At 37.0% G+C, this 18,991-nt stretch overlaps 3 protein-coding genes across 3 annotated transcripts; 1 reads left to right on the top strand and 2 right to left on the bottom strand.

Moving 5' to 3' along the window:
• Positions 1-64: 64 nt before the first annotated feature.
• gtf3ab (general transcription factor IIIA, b) lies at positions 65-2,403 on the bottom strand. Its single transcript, XM_058765710.1, has 9 exons — positions 2,199-2,403; positions 1,999-2,093; positions 1,380-1,476; positions 1,208-1,296; positions 1,052-1,125; positions 877-960; positions 570-802; positions 420-473; positions 65-341 (listed from the first exon to the last, which is right to left on the bottom strand). The coding sequence occupies exons 1-9, from the start codon at positions 2,313-2,315 to the stop codon at positions 210-212; spliced, it is 975 nt and encodes a 324-aa protein (XP_058621693.1). The 5' UTR covers positions 2,316-2,403; the 3' UTR covers positions 65-209.
• A 6,687-nt stretch (positions 2,404-9,090) lies between these two features.
• On the bottom strand, positions 9,091-11,302 carry rpl21 (ribosomal protein L21). Its single transcript, XM_058765898.1, has 6 exons — positions 11,224-11,302; positions 10,504-10,582; positions 10,349-10,410; positions 10,158-10,270; positions 9,466-9,616; positions 9,091-9,214 (listed from the first exon to the last, which is right to left on the bottom strand). Exons 2-6 carry the CDS (start codon positions 10,568-10,570, stop codon positions 9,125-9,127), a joined length of 483 nt encoding a protein of 160 aa, XP_058621881.1. The 5' UTR covers positions 10,571-10,582; positions 11,224-11,302; the 3' UTR covers positions 9,091-9,124.
• Positions 11,303-11,975: 673 nt separating this feature from the next.
• usp12a (ubiquitin specific peptidase 12a) lies at positions 11,976-18,533 on the top strand. Its single transcript, XM_058765897.1, has 9 exons — positions 11,976-12,154; positions 13,289-13,369; positions 13,475-13,688; positions 14,694-14,926; positions 15,044-15,120; positions 15,212-15,295; positions 15,383-15,580; positions 15,805-15,883; positions 16,769-18,533. Exons 1-9 carry the CDS (start codon positions 12,107-12,109, stop codon positions 16,868-16,870), a joined length of 1,116 nt encoding a protein of 371 aa, XP_058621880.1. The 5' UTR covers positions 11,976-12,106; the 3' UTR covers positions 16,871-18,533.
• Positions 18,534-18,991: the final 458 nt, after the last annotated feature.

The raw sequence follows: 18,991 nt of genomic DNA on the forward strand, positions 1-18,991 counted from the left end.
GCTCAGAGTGCATGCTTAATAGAGGACATTGAAAGTTAACACGAACATTTCCCTTTTCCACCATCATGAACTTTATTCACCACAAAACAAAAAGAGTTGCAGAAGTGACCATTTATTTTGTAAAGTGATCTAAACTGAAAACATTAGGTCGATAAACTAAACAAAACTTGGAAACTATGGGACAAAGGGTACTGTTCCATAAAGAAAAGTTAAGGCAATGGCTTCTTTGATGGGGTCTTGTTCAAGGACACATTTTGCAGACGCTTGGATAGTTTAGTAGCATCTGAGAACTTAGTTTTGGATGGAGACTTCTTGCACTTACGCCGTTTGACTTTTGGCTTCTGTAAGAGAGGATTTAGATGAGCATCTCCAATACATCATGCATTGAAACACACAGAACATAACGGTCACAAGTTTACCTGTAACTTTGTCTTCTGAGGCTTATGGACCACAAAATGCCTTTTCAGACTTTCCTGTGAGAAAAAAAAAAAAAGGACTCGACTTTAGTTAATTAAAAAAAATAAAGAGTCTTTATGAATTTAAAATACAGAGAGAAAAAAAAAGCTGACCTCCATAGCAAAGGCTTTACCACAGCCTGCAAAAGGGCAGGCAAAGTCATGCTTTCCTTCATGGAAGACCAGAATGTGGTTCTGGAGGTTGAAGTTTGTGGTGAAGCTCTTTTCACAGCCTTCTCTAGTGCACTTAAACATGCGCCTCTCCCCAGAGTGAACAGATTGTTTGTGCTTCTGCAAAAACCAGGCATTGTGGAACATCTTGTTGCATTGATCACATGGCAGGGTTACTGTAAACAAATTATGATTAAGTACAGGAACTTTACAACTTGCATTCAAATTAATTATGAAAGGGAGCACATACCTCGGTGTGCGGTCTTTTTGTGCTTCTGATACTCTGACCAAGTTTTTCCTTTGACGTTACAGTACTCCTCATCACATGAGTAACCTAAAGTTTGAGGAAAAGTTATTAATTTTTTTTTTTTAAATCCTAAACTGGATTGTGAAATTTAGGTTTTTGCCTGATGTACGCATATTACCTTCATGCACCTTCCCATGTCGATTTAGAGCTTTAGAGGAAACAAATTTGTGATTGCATCCCTCAAACACACATCTGTTAGAATAAAGCACGAGTAACCAGTCATAATATAAAAGCCACCAAACGAAGCACATAAGACCATAAAAGCGATACTTACTCAAAGGGCAGCTCATTTGTGTGCTCACAGATGTGAATCTTCAGTTGCTTTTTCTTACGGAAGTCCTTTCCACAGCCTTCATGGTTGCACTACAAAATATTTCCAAGACACTTAAAAAAAAAACTGAATGAATAAAACAACTTTGAAAAATTAAGTCATTCAAGTGACTCACCACATAATAGCTCTCTTTTTTGTGGTGAACATGAGCAACATGGTTCCTCAAGCTGCCAGGCGTAGAAAACGCATTCGAACACCCGCTGACTGAGCACCTTTACCAGTTTAAACCAGTCGATCAGCAGAAATGTGCACAAATTGGCATAGTAAGGGTAATGCGTGTGACTGTGTGTATAAAACCTAGTGAGCTGCCTAGCTAGACAGCCTTTTAGGTATCATAATGCCAACAAATACTGTCAGGGCTGCTTACTAGCAATGCAAGGAGGGAGCTTGATAGATTTCCATTCAAGTCAGTGAATCATAAACAATTCAGTGATGAGGAATTAGATCACTCATTACACCAAAAAAAATAAATAAGTTAATTTTTGCCACCCACTGGCATAACAATGTAACCTGCAGAAATGGCCACTGAACGGGTGCAAAAGGGTCACTGGCATGAATCGAAATCCACACCACTACGAAATGTAAACTTGGAAAAAGGAGTAATAAACTCCACACAAAACACATGCAAGATGCAGTTAAATAAGTAAATAAACTATATAGATAAAATCAGTGAAAACAACTCGTATGTATCATATGCAAGTTCAAGTAAACAAGTAGTTTGTGTGTGGACTCACAGGTAGGGTTTCTCCCCGCTGTGGCTCAGTTGATGTCGGGTGAGCTGGTAACGGGTGCAAAAGCTCTTCTCGCAGTCTCCACAAGCAAAGGGCTTCTGATGAATTATATAAAATAAAATAGAAACACTAAGTACTGATATGAACATTACTTGAGTATCTAAAACCCAGACAAGATTATGTTATTGATTACTGTCACTCACCAGTCCCGTGTGTCTGCAGTAATGCGCTTCCAACTTCCACAGCTTTGAAAACGTCGCTTTACAGTCAGCGAAAGAACAAATGAAATGTTTATTCGGATGTTTAAGTCTTTCACCCATTATAGCCGATTATTAACAGCTACTATCAGACGGTGGCAGGTCGGTGTTCGGCCCACAACACCGGAATTTGATTGAGCTTCGCTTTATTGAGAGTGGAACATACCAACTGAGTAGGCTACACTGAGAACTACCAAATTGCAATTTTAGCGACAAAAACAAAGGCGTGAAATTATCACGTATCCTATTAGCTTGCATAGTATTTTATCATGTATTATTATTAATAATAATGAAAGATACACTACGAATTATTCAATGCTTTTGACTCTCTAATTGCAGTGTCGCGCTCTCACAAGGCGGCATGGCTTGTTCCTGATTTGAATATGAAGAGTTCATTTGCAAAAACAGATAATTCTCAGAAATCATGTTTTTTCATTGTGCATTCCAATTCATTTCAATCAAACAGCAGTTGGGTTATTTTGACTAGGTTAAAAAAGAGCAACAACAACAAAAAACAAAAAAACAGCTAACTAACTCAATAAAACACAATAAAAACATGATAACATAATTTAAAAAATGATTTTTGAACATTTTTAAAAACGGAGTTATCTGTTTTTGCAAATAAACTCTTCATATAGCTACCTGTATAAGTCACAGACGCATAATGTCGTGTCAGGCCATCAATGATTATGTTTTTATTATTGCTATCATTAAAAGCCTTTTTTTTTTTAAATGTCAGGGGTGTATAGAAAACACATCTAAATAATAAATAAATAAATAATAATTTAGGTTAACTTTTTTATAGTTCGTATTGCTTCCATTTTTCTTTTTCTTTTTTACTTTTAGATATGGTTTCAATATGTGTGTTTTATTTTCATAAATTTTCTATTTATCATTGATTCTAAAATGGATATATGTGAATTTGTCAGAATATAGCCTATTTCTCCTATTTCCATCTGGGTATTTTTACTAAATGAACCACCATCACTTTATTTTCCATAGTGATTCACACCTAGTATAACACCTGATAAACACTAAGTAACTGCTCACCTTCACAGGCTTGTGTGGGACTGAAGGTCTTTGGAATTGTCTGACAGAGATTTATGTGGATATTAAACCGTCAAGTGGCTCCATTCAAGTCTGTGTATGAATGTGTCTGTCTGGGGTGTTTAAAAGACTGCCCGGCTCCATCCATCACACACACACACACACACACGTGGATATTACTGCCCTAATTGTGGTTTATCAGCCTCCAAGAACAGCTCTACTGATATGTATGATTTACTACAGTCAAGATTGCTCCTATTTGTCCCAAGGTGACCATGTTTTACTTCAAAACTAGTGTTGCATACTGTAAACTATTTCTCATTTCCTGCTTGCTGCACTTTATCCTGAGGCAAAGGGGTATTGTTTTTCTCTTTCAACAGCTTGGAATTTTCTGATCCAGAACTTTTGTGTATTAATTATTCACAGGGACCTCACATTTAAATTATTCAAGGGTAAACAACCGTAAACAACCAACATCTAAACAGTCCACAGTAAACAGCTTAGAAATTCAAGTGGACCCTCTATCAAAGTCATCCAGACTCTTTCCATCTGACATCAAGTTCAGGGGACATTCCTGCCCCACGATCACCGTCGTGCATCTTCCTTCACATCAACCAGTCTTGCAGTGTCCCAATCCTCCCGTGTTTGGAACTGATCAATAAAGCCGCCTCAATATCTCACTGGCCATGATCTGTCCTGATAAGCCAGCAAGCAAAACGACAAACACCAGCTCACAGCCAAAACGGTGTGTGGATGGTGATCAGAGAGCCATGCTTTCAGTCTTCCATTTGAGCCATGTCTTGCTGATTTCACAACCTTTAGGGGATTTCAAAAAGAGTCAGAGTCTGTGGTGGGAGAAGACAACATGATGTCTAGCTGTACAATCTCTGTATGCCATGTTTGCTTGTCTCCCTGGCTGAGAGAGGAAAGTTAATGTGTAACATGGGCAGTCGATACGGCTGCCGCGCTGCTTGATGGTCTAAATCTCTGAGTGTCAAACAGGTATGATTAAGGACCTCAGGACTTGCCTCTGCCCACTCTGCTCCATCCCTTTTTCCTCTTTACCTCTCGTCTGTTTACTTTGTTTAATTCAATCTATGAGTCAGAGCCTTGCAGCAATGTTGCGGAAGCTACTTTGAAAATGTAGCTTGTCAAGCTCTGCTAGCTAAAAGCGTAGATAAGTACATTGAAGGTACATAATATTAAAAAAAAAACAATTATCAATCATATAATTTATAATTTGATTAGAGCAGTATTTTCTGGCACAAAAACAGTGAGGAAACAATTGATGAATGACCAGTAGGGTATGAAACTATAAATGACAAAACACCATAATTTACAAATAATGTTTTATACTCGAATCAATGAATCACTGTTTATTTATATGATCCGTCTGAACCAACCAATTCACTAGAAAGAATTGGACTATTCCTCAGTGCATTTGAAAGTGAGGACCATTCGAAAGAACCAGTTGAATCAGACTTTCCAACATTACATATGAGAGAGGAACGTTCAAACAAACCAATGGACTAGAATGAATCTGACTATATCCAAAAATACAAATCAAAGACAGAAACCTTCAAATAAACCGTTTCAAAAGCATTATTCAGAGTTTTCTAAACATGAGGAATGTTTAGGATGAAACCATTTACTAGAATGAATCAGGCTGTGTTACATATGAGAGAGAATGAATGAGAGAATGGACTGTCTGAACAAACTGATTCACTAGAAAGAATCAGACTATCCAACGCTACATATAAGACAGAGGATCGTCCAGACGAACAGATTTACTAGAATGAATCAGACTATCCAATGGTACATATGAGAGGACAGTTCAACTGATCCAGAATTAACCGGACTATCTAATGTTACATATGACAGAACTGTTTAGGATCAAATGACATATTAGAACAAATCAGACTTTCAGAAGTTTCAAGATTTCAATTTTGTATGATAAATTATATTCTGTCATGACAGCTCTTGTAGAGTTTAGTAATATACATGGCAATGTTAATGTGTTTGGTCTTGGCGGAATAGATCTGCTACACTGCTGTGGCAGAGCAAGTACAAAGTCTTGCTGTTGCCAATAAATCAACAGACATGCTGCTGTGAGCATGTAAGAAATAGTGCTGACATACTGTATATGAAATAATCCCCATATATAACATACATAAAAATCACCCTGTAGCAGATTTAGACAGGTGGAGCTGGGGAAGGTGGAGGGTTTCTGAAGCACACTGCAACTGCTACAACAAGCACTAGCTGAGTATTTGAATGTTGAGCAGCAACCTGATTGGCTGCTAATGCGAAAAGAAACCAAACTTCGCCAAGTGAATAATGATGTCATTATATCATATTGATTTAGAACCTATCGACCCACACCATCTGGAGTTTCATTACAGAACTTTGGATTCAATTCCATAATTTAAATAAAAGATTGTGGTAATGTTGTCCTGTCTTTGATATGTTATATATTATTCTGTCTGATATTTTAAATGTTACAGGAGCGTTTTGGATTCAGTTCATGGGATATAAATGAACAGTGTGAAGTGTAAAGACTCCCCTCATCACAGGGCCCTTAAAGTTTTGCACAATAACAAGCTAAGTTTGATGTAAAGTTCCTGTTTTAGTGGCATATAGTCAGTATTAATTCATTAAAGAAAATTCTTCCGCCAATCTCGCACTTTTGACATCTTTGTAGTGATCAATACCAGGGCAGCATGTCACTTGTTGATGGATACTATTGATTATGACCTCTGCGAGCCCTCATCACCTTCATCCCAATCCTTACAAATATCTAACAGAAGCACGATAGCAGAGGGAACGGGGCCAGCGGATAGGCACAGCACACAATGAGGTTATCTATTCATCCTCACACATTCTCACAGTCATGCTATGACCTCTCAGCGTGCCATCCTAATACTGTGGCTAATTCCCAGACCTGTGTGTCCTTTGAGGACAGAATGAATAGATCACGCCTAAAAAGGAATAAGGTCAGATTCTACCTCATACAGCTACATTTAAATGAAGCTGTTCAACTATAATGCAGAAATGCTGTGTATATATCATGAAATAAAAATGCATTGAAGGACGTGCATGTGAGAACATCATGGAATTAAGGCTCTTTCTCATACGCACCCACACAGCTGCTACGTATCTCAGGAACTGGCCCTAATTGAAGCAAATATTGGGTGAAGTACTGAGGTGGGATGAGATAACATTTGTCAGATATGCAGTCAGGCATTCAGCCACTCTGATTACACAGCACAAGTCAAGATAGACAGAGGTGGTCCTCTCTTACACACCAAATCACACAAAGAACATCACACACACAAAAGGCCCAGAATAGTAGCTAAGTGTACATACTCCACAAACCAGGCATGTATCAGCAAATTTGAGTATTTACGAGCATGTGTTGTTATTTAGTCATAATTTGACTCATCACTTTAGAAAATTCAAACATACCTTGATTTCTTATTTGGTGTTTTTATATTAGTCAACCTGTTGTTTTACATTGTAATTTTTGAATAACACTGCCCTTCATATTTGCTGAATCCAGTTTCCTACTAATTTTGGGGAGCTGATTCCAAACATAGCACACTTTCTTACAAAATATAGCATTTTTGCTTTCGACAATTATAAGGGCTGATTCCAAACATGGCTGTTTTGCTCTAGCACACTTTCTTACAAAATATGATTTTATAGCATTTCTTGCTTTCAACAACCATAAGGTGAATAAGTCTTGTATTATACCTTAATCATCAGAGAACCTGCCACAATGAAATGATTCCTATCATTTTCTTTAAATCAGGTTATAACTATTTGTTCAATTCTCACCTATTTTCACATGTATATCAATTATTCTGAAGACATCATTTTATGCCTGATTTCCACTTTTTCCACTTCCACTTTTCAGATTGTAAATTAAATTATACAAAATATTTTTTTCATTAAAAGACATTTGACTGCTTTTGTTATATATATATATATATATATATATATATAAATACGATAAAGTTGATACATACATATAATTTGAAAATGAATGTGATGTTAAACTTTTATTGAGATTTTTTAACCCAGCATTACCAGATTAGCTAGGCCTAATATCCTTTTTTTAATTATTTTTTTAAACCTTTTTTCGAAGATGCAGGGCTGTGTCATGAATGCAGCACTTTCTTTTGTGAATAACGTTTTATCACTTCATTGTAATGTATTATGCATGAACATATTCCATAACGTGGTTATAGTGTAGGGATACGTCCATTATCATCATGTTTTCCTCAACAAAAATTCACCGTCAAGCACACAGTGACTAAAATTTTGTCTGAAATTTAAACTTTCGCAAATAGCATGCTAACACAAAATTCCATATTGATCTTTCTGATGCCAACAAAACACATTAATGCATTTTTAATATACTGTTATGATCTGTGCTACAAATGGAATCAATACTTTTTTCGAGTCTAATAGATATTAGATGACATGCAATTAGAATATAATCAGGTATGTCTTTTAGCACACTAACTCAAGGATCTTTTCAGTTGAACGGAAATGGAATTATTCTGTCAGGACAACGGCTAATGCTGCCTTCTAGTGTCAGCTCATGTTAACTACCATACAATTAAGCGCAACAATCTTTTCAGAGAATATTTTGCGACCTAGTAATGAAAATAGTGTCGAGTTCCTTCAGAAAGTGTTTTCTTATTCCACTGTTCTGCAATGAAATCTTCTAAATACATATTTTCTTTGTAGTAACTTGAATTAAATGCCGTGAATAATCTTGAGATCAGATACATTTTTACTCATTTTTGAATCCAAATATTTAGTTGTAATTACATGATTACTTTCACTTCCTTTTTATAACTGCACCTACAGGTAAGAGCAGTTGAAGACCTGTGAACAACAGCAAACTCTGGAGCTGGTTATGAAAAGAATGGAAAAATTTAACCTTCCTATAATCACAGTCAAGTTCTTTGTAGATTGGACTGGACACGAAGATCAGAATGTTCTACTAAAATGAGCAATTCAACATAAGTCCACCTACAATACTTTATAAAAGTAGAGTTATTTCGCTGCGAGACATTTTCATTACAGCCACAATTTTTTTTTATGTAAAGGGAGCCAGTTCAGAGAAAGGCCAAAACTGTATTATGTTTGGAGTTTGCTGTAATACACAAGACCGCTTTATAAAATGACATATTTCTTTGGTCTGTTAAAATGAAAGCTGGGAACTTTCGGTCAAATATTTGGTTACTCAATGCTTGACATGAACCACATGCAGTACAAAACCTTGGCAAGCATCATATTTTGCTTAAAAGCAAGAGAAACTGGAAAGCTTGTTGCTACTCATAGCAAAATAAAAAGATGTAATATTGGAATATCCTTGAACAGAACAGGCTGCGGCTAGCCACATTTTTAAACAGAAGTCTTTCTGGAGGAAAAATAGAAAAATCTACAGGAGAGATTTAAATGACTTTGCAACAAAACTAAGTTTTGTACAGTACTGTGAGCTGCAAATGCAAGTAAAACTTTAGCTATGTTTGAACTGAGTTGCGAGCTGGAAATTATAACTAAAAATATGGTCCTTTATGAAAAACATATGCACCAACAGTTCTATAATAGCTTTATCACATAAATAAATGGACTAAAGTAACAGAATTGTGTATTGACATATTTCCTATACCAATTCATATCATCTCAACAACAACACTCCACACACAGCTCATATTCATTCACACAATATAAACACACTTGAACAATGGTTAAAGAGAGTTCCACACTAAAAGCATATGGTACAAAGATCTTTATTGTGGTCAGCAGATTTATGCCATGAACTCGTACGGGATGGGCTCCAGGAGCTGAGGCTCGTTGTTCTTGGTGCTGACAAAGTGTGCTGGCCGTGGAGCAGCAGGCTGAAAACAAGATAAATAAAAAAGACACATCAACACTACAATGAAAGAACACCAGCCAGATCTGTTATAGCAGCGTGTCATTTTAACCAATGACACAAATTAAATATCATAATGGCCTATGTTTTAGTTTTACTTCAAATAACAGTTTGGCATATCAGCATGAATTTACGTCAGGCAATGAAATACATGCCTGTCAACATGTACATTAAACATCCAAGACAGTAACCAATAAATACTGAATGATCTTATACCTGGCGTTTCAGCTCAACCCAGGTGCCCTTCTGCTTAGCCTCCAATTTCTGCTTCTCGTTCTCCTGAACGCGCTTCAAGAAGCTGTCTCTGCTCTTTGAGTGCTTAACGTGCTCGATGCGCACATTAATTCTCTTAGCCAGGATCTTGCCCCTAAAAGTAAAACAATTATTCGTCACTTAAATGACAAGCAGGGCTGTACATTTACAAGATTTATCCATAAGTGGCATGTTTCCATATTGACAATCTGGCAAAGGCATTAATGTGCCTGTCCAGGGTGCATAAGGATGACTGCTCTCGCCCACATTAATGACCACTTAGGACATTGGACGGCCCTTATGGCAAAGTGAATATGGGGCATCACACATTAAAACCCTTCAGTCGTATTGATAATGTATACGTACAAATGTAAAAACTATGTTAGAACACTTCTTCAAACTGGTAGGTTAAATACTCAAGTTATAAATAAAAAAACATTGTTCTTTAAAAATAAAAACAATGCATCAACAAGTTTACATTAGGCATTTTTCCTAGATATTAATTCAGAGCTTAACTTTGTAGCTAAACACTAACCAAGTGGTTTCTGACTGGTGTAACTAAACCTACCACTAACTATCCTGGGTTGCATTATTACGACATTTAAAATGTATTTTTGTTAAAGTATAGATCATGTCATGTTGAGCGTGGTACTTACTTGACTTGCTTGTTGACAATGATGCCTACAGCATGCTGTGTAACATTATAAATGCGCCCTGTTTTGCCATGGTAGCATTTATGAGGCATGCCCTTCTGAATGGTTCCTGTGCCCTGGATAAAAATTTATTTTTAATAAATTATCTTGACAACAAAAAAGTATAAACAAATCTCTCTTTTAATAAATCTTACCTTGATGTCCACAATATCACCCTTCTTGTAGATGCGCATGTAGGTGGACAGAGGGATTGGGCCTGTTATAGAATGAAAAGCAGTGTCAGATCTAAACATTTCTAGAACAATGTTTGTGTTAAAGTACAAAATAAATATGATATAAATTAACTCACCATGCTTGCGGAAGGGCCTGGCAAACATGTACCTGGTCCCCCTCCTCTTGCCTCTGGTGTTAGTCATGATGCCTGATTACTGGGTGCAAAAGACATACAATAAAGTTAGACACATGTCTAGAAAAATAAGTTCTCAAGCACTTCATGTAACTATTTGATATCCAGCCACGGTATATTAAATACCATACTTAGCTTCGAGACTTTAGTCATTACTAACTGTATAATATAATTCAACATAAAATGACAGCAACAATGCAATTATTCCAATAATGAAGAACAAATAATTAGACACTTATGACACATTACGACGTTTTGACAAAAAAAAAAAAAAAACGTTTTAGCTCCAGCAAACATTAGTTCATGTCCAAGAAATACATCGACACCATTGAATAAGGGACCAAGTGACATCCCGTAACTGTCGAAAATATGTGTTCGTAAGACATCGTACGAAAAAACAGAGAAATGGGCAATATTTCTACACGTCCTTTTTATATTCAGGACTCTCGCGAAGCCTGTAACTACACGCTTGGCCCACATGGAACGGCCACGCTCCAGATCGACTCTGGATTTTACTCTTTACGGCATCCAGCAACGCTCATGCGGGCTTAATTTCGATGCGATGCCAGGCAAGGTATTTTTTGGGCGCTATGTGTGGCACTTCTGTTCAACGAGAGCTATGTAATTAACGATTTAATATATAATGTCTTGAGCACATCTTACCCCCGGTTGCTCGCAAGATGGCGGGTACGGCGGAAAGAGAATGATGGGGTCCTGCGGTGCTTCCTTCAAAGCACGAATAGGAGGACTACTCATTTGCCTGAGTAAAAGTATCAGAGCTGTTGGTCCATGGGCAGTGACGTCATCGTCTTACAAAATCAGTGAACTTTTATTTTATTTTTAATCTTTTACTCATTTAAACCTGTCTGAGAGAGCACTGCATGGATCGTTACAGTTTAGGATCGCGTAAATTTATTTATTTATTTATAAGACGCTTAACCTTCAACCTTCATTCTAATTTGTTCAATCTAAATTTAAATAACCTTGATTAGATCATATAAATATATTGATATTATAATTAATATAATATATATTTATTTTAAAATACAAAATGTATTAAATTAAACAGTTTTGCTATAATCTGACATTATAAATCACTCCACAAGCTCTTTAAATTACTTTTAAATACTCGAAAATAGCTTTAAGTACATCAAAAGTCTTACGTAATTTGTTTTTATTACAAATTGATTAAATCGAATCCTGAAAAGCATTCCACATGCCCTCTGCTAAACTGAATATGCTCTCAAACTAGTTTACCAATTATTTGTACTACAGTATTATTTTATTCAAAATTCTGACATGCATTATGTAATTTTATTTATTTAAAAAAATAAAACATTTTATTGTATACTTTCTATGTAATATCTCCCTTGTGTGTGTACTAATACCTTAGCTATATTAAATGATCCGAATGTAATCCATCAGCAGGCGGTTACGGTGGGCGCTAAGACCCCGCGGATCTCGCTGTGGCAGGGACGCAGTCTGTCCTCACTGGGACTCCTCTTCGCCTCCGCGCGGTGATTGGGTGGAAGATGGCGCTGGGCGAATGGAAATCCTAATGACAGTTTCCAAATTTGCCTCTTTTTGTACCATGGTGAGTAAATATCACTTCAATCGCGGATAATTGGACATCAGTACTCGCGTGATATTGTAAAGGGCCGCTTGCTGCATTAGTTCAGTCAATCGGACTCCTCGGGTTGCCAGTTTTCCTCTGCTGCAGTTGCGAGCTGTCTTTATCCGTCTGTGCTTGCTATGAATTTAGCCTTGGGCCTAAATAATTATTGTAATTTGGTAGATATACGACACGACCGTATTGTTGTCATAACACAGAGTTAGGGGTTTAAATTCGCCCGTCCTTATAGGATTTGCTGAAGGCAGCAAAGCAGAGATCTGCTAACTGCTGAGCTGAAGTGTCATTCAGCTCGGGTTATGATCGCGAGATGTGCTTAATAAGCGCGAGACAGTGACATCTAAATAATCTCCGATTGTTATTTATGTGTAATAAATGAGTACAAGCATTCAGACAAGCATTGTGTTAGGTATGGCAAACGTGAGCATCATGCTGATGTAAATTGCGTTCAGTGTACCTGTGCTTCAGTGCTAAGCTGTTGCCAGTGCGGTCACATCGTGATTTCACGGTCCCATCCCCTCTCTGCATCTCCGTAACCAGTGTGTTCCTCCATATATTATCTGCTTTATTCGCATTTTGATTGTTAATTAAATTTTTCCCCATTGTATTTGGCGTTTTAAAATGTAAAAGTGACGGCGGTGAAATGCTAATGGGTGCTAATGTAGTTTTACCTCATCAAATATACGGTGTGTTTTATAGGGTTGTTTTTAGAATCACATTTACGTGTTTTTTGTGATATAGCATTTTTAAAACACTAATTTTCAATCAGTGGATCAGTGATCGTTGTAATCTTATCAAATGTGTCTTGGATGCGTATCAAGACCATAGTTTCCGCCACAGTGTCGTAAGTTACTATAATTATAGTTAATACTGCAAAACCACAATTGATTAAAATTTAATCTTCTTCTAAAAATGTAAGAATTACTTGGTCATCTTATTTACTGAAAAATGTGGTGGCTAATACCAACTTACCATAGTTTTACCGTAGTAACAGTGGCTGTGGTAGGAACTGTGGTTACCATAGTCATTTAAGAGACTCTCTATTCAACTGTATGCAGCTGTAAATGCTTGAACAGCTGTTCACCTGTTCTGTTGCAGGGCGCCAATGCCTCCGCTTTGGAGAAAGAGATCGGCTCGGAGCAGTTCCCTGTCAATGAGCATTACTTCGGATTGGTCAACGTAAGCAAAGACATTCCCTGCTGTCTCACATTGTCTTCTCCAACCAGCGTGTTTATTGTTATGCTCTGGAATCAGTGTGTGTGTTCTGTCTGTTTCGTTCCACAGTTTGGAAACACCTGCTACTGTAACTCTGTGCTCCAGGCACTGTACTTCTGCCGGCCGTTCCGGGAGAAGATCCTCGCGTACAGGAGCCAGCCGCGCCGCAAGGAGAACCTGCTCACCTGCCTGGCCGACCTGTTCCACAGTATAGCCAACCAGAAGAGGAAAGTTGGTGTGATACCCCCGAAGAAGTTCATTACGAGACTACGGAAAGAGAATGGTAAAGAACACGAGCAGGAAGGGATTGTATTCGAATTCAATTGAATTCTCAGCTCCACTGTGAATTTAGATGCTAGTTCTAGGTCAGAAAATGACGAGGTGCAAGCCTGAACAATTTTTTTTGCTGTTGTTGTACTGGTACAACAGCTGCATCACATTTACTAAATCTATATAATTTATGCATAGTATCTAACAAATAATTCATTAATTTGCATAAAGCAAACCATGAATGATGAGATGTTTGCTACAAATTAGTTAACTACAAGTTTTTTCATATACAAAACTGCTAATTCTTTACAGTACAGTCCCATTAATTAACGCATTAAATAAAATTAATAAACAATGAGGAATTCAATACATTGGAGCGATTGTTCAAGTATTTTTTTAACCATGAACTAACTAACAATAAAAACTACTTCTAAAGTATGTATTAATCATAGTTGAAGTTAATGGTAGTTTCAACATTTACTAACACGTTAATAAAATAAAAAGTTGTATCTGTGTAAATATTGTTTAATGGACTTGAGCTAACATGTTGATTTTTATGAACTAATGTTAACAGACTAATAAATATTGTAACAAATGTGTTGGTCATTGTTAGTGCATTAACAATTGTGACCTTATTGTAAAGTGTTACCAAGAAAATAAACAGATACAGCTTTTGATTTTAATGTGTTAGTAAATGTTGAAATTAACATGAACTGAGATTAATAAATGCTTTAAAAGTGTATTTTGTCATTGTTAGTGCATGTTAACTAATGGAACCTTTTCTTAAGTGTTTCCACAAAAACAATTTTTCAAATTGAAATATCATCGCAAACCATCTACTACTTAGGTGTTGACACATTCAGCATTCACGTAACTCATGTAACTATTAATCTAGATGAAGCAAGTAAATTAGACATTTACATTTTAAAGATTCCATTTAATTAAGTGTTTTTATTGGCCAGTAAAACACATTGGATTCGTAAAGATTTATGATTCCTTTCTCCCTGTCCTCCCACAGAACTGTTTGATAACTACATGCAACAAGATGCACATGAGTTCCTCAACTACCTGCTGAACACTATAGCAGACCTGCTACAAGAAGAGCGCAAGCAAGACAAGCAGAATGGAAAATTGGCCAATGGCACACTCGATTCACAGAACAATAACAGCACCCCGCCGTCCTCCACCTGGGTTCATGAGATCTTCCAGGGCACGTTGACCAATGAGACACGATGCCTCACCTGCGAGACGGTAATAGCACCTCACGTAAACCCTTTAGTCCAATAAGATGGTATCCTGATAGTTCTGCTGACTGTGATTAGCTGTGCTTTTATCTGAGGTGTGTCTTTGGACTTTGTTCTCTCACAGATAAGCAGTAAAGATGAGGATTTCTTGGACTTGTCAGTGGACGTGGAGCAGAACACTTCAATCACACACTGTCTCAGGTCTGAAAGCATACTCGCACTTAAACCCAGTTTAAACATGAATATGTATCTGTTTTAATAAACTACTGTTTTTCTTACTGGCCCCTTATAGAGGTTTCAGTAATACAGAGACCTTGTGCAGTGAGTATAAATATTACTGTGAGGAATGCAGAAGTAAACAAGAGGCACACAAACGGTGAGCATTCATTTCTGCCAGCGGCTTTCTGGTTCTCTGAAGTAAATTTACTGCATATACTTAATATATGAATGTGTTTGACTCTAGAATGCGGGTTAAGAAACTTCCCATGATCCTCGCCTTGCACTTGAAGAGATTTAAATACATGGAGCAGCTGCAGCGCTACACAAAGCTTAGTTACCGCGTTGTCTTCCCTCTGGAGCTCCGCCTCTTTAACACCTCTGGCGATGCCACCAATCCCGAAAGGCTTTACGACCTGGTCGCTGTGGTGGTGCATTGTGGCAGGTGAGTTGATACAAGTTTTAATGGAATCCAGGAAGCCAGAATGGACTTTCAGACCTTTCTAAATGTGTTTTTCTTCCTCCTCCATTGTCTGATTTCACAATACTTGCTTGTGTGAACAGAATCTCTTCATGCAAGCTTTTTGAAATCTGTCCTTGCAAAAAAAAAAAAAGGAGAACTGTACTGATTTGCTTCCTTGATTTGTGTTTGTGTGTGTGCTTTTATAGCGGTCCAAACCGAGGACACTACATCGCAATTGTAAAGAGTCATGATTTCTGGCTACTGTTTGATGACGACATCGTAGAGGTAAGCTGCCCACCGTCATATATAAATAGTAGTTATTGACTTATATAGAAATTTGCAAGATTCAGAGTTCCCAAAGTCATGGAAAAAATTGAATATTAGGGAATTTTAAGATAATGATTTACAGGAATTAAAAAAAAAAAAGATAAAAGGTGTGTATGTATATATATATATTATACACACACACTCACATGCAAAATCTTAAAATAACTACACAATAAAAACAACAATGAAATTTTAAGATAACGACTTGCAGGAATAAAAATATGTGTATATGTATGTATGTGTGTGTATATATATATATATATTTTGTTTGTTTGTTTTTTTAGATAAGATAGATATACACAATCTTAATAAAGTAACAACAATAAAAACAACAACATTGAAACTATGTAGAGTTTTAATATAATAAATAAGTATTATATATATATATATATATATATATATATGTACTTTTGAATTCCTGCAATATATATATATATATATATATATATATATATGAAGAGTTGATTTGCAAAAAAGATAATTCCATTTTACACATTTTCAAAAATCATGTTTTTATTGTTTTGTGTTATTTTATTATGTAAAAATATTAAATCTTTATATCTAAATATTTTTAAATAATCCACTTTAATAAATTTTTTCTTATTTATTTATTAATTAAAAAACTATATATAAAACTAAACACTATAGAAATCTATATTTACTTCAAAATCTTTATAAAATAATTTTTTTAAATAATAAACGAGTAAATCAAATCATATAGTGTTTTTATAGTGAATCTATATATTTTTTTCTAGTTATGCTTCTCTACAAATGTCATGGAAAAGTAATTGATTACAGGTTTTTCTGCATTTGTTAAAAAAAGTGATTTGTTTCCCCCTGTAGAAAATTGATGCCCAGGCGATTGAGGAGTTCTACGGATTAACCTCGGAAATTTCCAAGAACTCTGAGTCCGGGTACATCCTGTTTTACCAGTCCAGAGACTGAGAGAGGCCAGAGCGGCGTCCCCTTACGGACACCTGTGCAGCAGGCGTGCCTGTATGCTGAACCCTGCTGCATCCCACCTGCGCAGGTTCTTACTGCAGCGGCGCCTCACACACACCCCACCCCACCCGTCCAAGCCCACCCTCGCCGGTCTCCATGCAGCAGTAACGTTGGACGCAATGCAGTCGCAAGGCCTTTTGAACGTTGTTTGTCAGTTGTATTTACGTTGTGGGAGCGTTCATCACTCGTGTTCAGTCCTTTACCGTGGAGAGAATGTGTGTAATGTAACAGACTGTATGATACGTCCAGGATTTGCATTCAACTTTCATGCTGCGACCTTTTGATTCCTGTGGCTGTGAGGAGGCTGAAGACTTGTGCATGGGGAAAGCGGGTGTGTTCATTATAATGGCGGGGAGGGTCTAAACGCTCCGGGTGCGGGGCATTGCGGGTTATGTATTTCTACCTTGTACAGAGTGATATTTGTATAAATATTATGAGAATTATAATAATATTACTGATATAGCCAAAAAAAGAGGATAGAACCAGAAAAGATGTATAACACTATGGTGCACTTTTGATACAGTTTTGTAGATGTCGGAAGGTTAATGTGAGGGTTTGCTTGAGACGGCCTGTTGTGAAAATTATCATTTTCTGTTTTAAAGAAAAAGAAATAAAAGTGTATACACCAAGATAGGATGTATGCATGCAAGCATGTAAATACCAGCGATTACAAGCCTACTGCGATTTGATTGGATGCCTTTTTCATACAATCAAGCCATTTTTTTTTTTCTTGCTGATGACTCATTCTTGGTCACTGTGGCCCCTCAGTGGCCGGTCAAGATCACTGCAAGATAGAGAATTGCATAGCATCATTCCTTTTTCACCGATTGCTTTCCTCTCAGTCCAGCTTTAAAGGTTCTGTTTTGTTTTGCAACGATTTTGCCAGCTCATTATTGCGTAAAATGAGGTTGAATCCTTTTGTATTTGCATGAAAGGTTACATATATTTATTAGTGCACAAAAGCAATTCTCAAATCTGTCATTTGAGAGCCATATCGAGCCTAGTTTGTGACTGGAAAGCATTTTATCAGGCGTCATCACTGACTACGCAGTTTAGTCTGAGGAGGTGCGAGTCTGTCTGAGTTAGAGGCATGGGGATCAAGGCTGCGTGGGGTTAGAGGATGGAGGAGAGAGGGAAGATAGTGGGGGAAGTGGGTGACACAGATGAGCGTGCTGTTAATAGCACGCACCGAGAATAGCTCTCACAGGGGAGCAACACAATGTGCATCTTTCCAGAAAGATGCAGTCTGAATGTCAGATGCTAGATAAATGGGTCTCATCCTACACAGATACGTTGCAATACCTTCTGGGCCATTTGAAATGGGTGCTTTTTCTATTTTGAAAAGGTGGTTTTTAAAGTTAATTAAATGTTCCAAAATTTTTATATATTACATTTTGCCAAGTCAAGCTAAATTGAAACGTTCCAATACATGTTTTGGCATGTTTCAGTGCTTTCAAAAGAGTAACAAAGTTCAGTTTTACAGTTAATTTAGCCATTACCAGTCTTTCAAGGTCATGGTATATTAATTATTATAATAATTAGTATTAATTAGTTATTTACAAAATCACGGTAACCGGGTCGAATTTTCAAAATCATTACCCTACTTGTGATTGAGAAGAGATGCCCTTTAAGATTGGTTTTTTAATTAAAATAATTCTAATAATAATATTGTGTATGTACATATCTACAGTGGGGGGGGGAAATGATTTGATCCCCTGCTGATTTTGTACGTTTGCCCACTGACAAAGAAATAATCAGTCTATAACAGGGGTGCCCAATCCTGCTCCTGGCGATCGACTGTCCTGCAAAGTTCAGCTCCAACTCTAATCAAACACACCTGCCTTTCATTTTCAAGCGATGCTGAAGATCTTAATTAGTTGCTTCAGGTGTGTTTGATTAGAGTTGGAGCTGAACTTTGCAGGACAGGAACTGGGTGAAAGTGTTGTGGTCAGATGAGACCAAAACCGAGCTCTTTGGCATCAACTCAACTCGCCGTGTTTGGAGGAGGAGGAATGCTGCCTATGACCCCAAGAACACCATCCCCACCGTCAAACATGGAGGTGG

Source organism: Onychostoma macrolepis, chromosome 24 (genome assembly GCF_012432095.1).
Source record: "Onychostoma macrolepis isolate SWU-2019 chromosome 24, ASM1243209v1, whole genome shotgun sequence".
In the NCBI taxonomy this organism is placed as follows: Eukaryota; Metazoa; Chordata; class Actinopteri; order Cypriniformes; family Cyprinidae; genus Onychostoma; species Onychostoma macrolepis.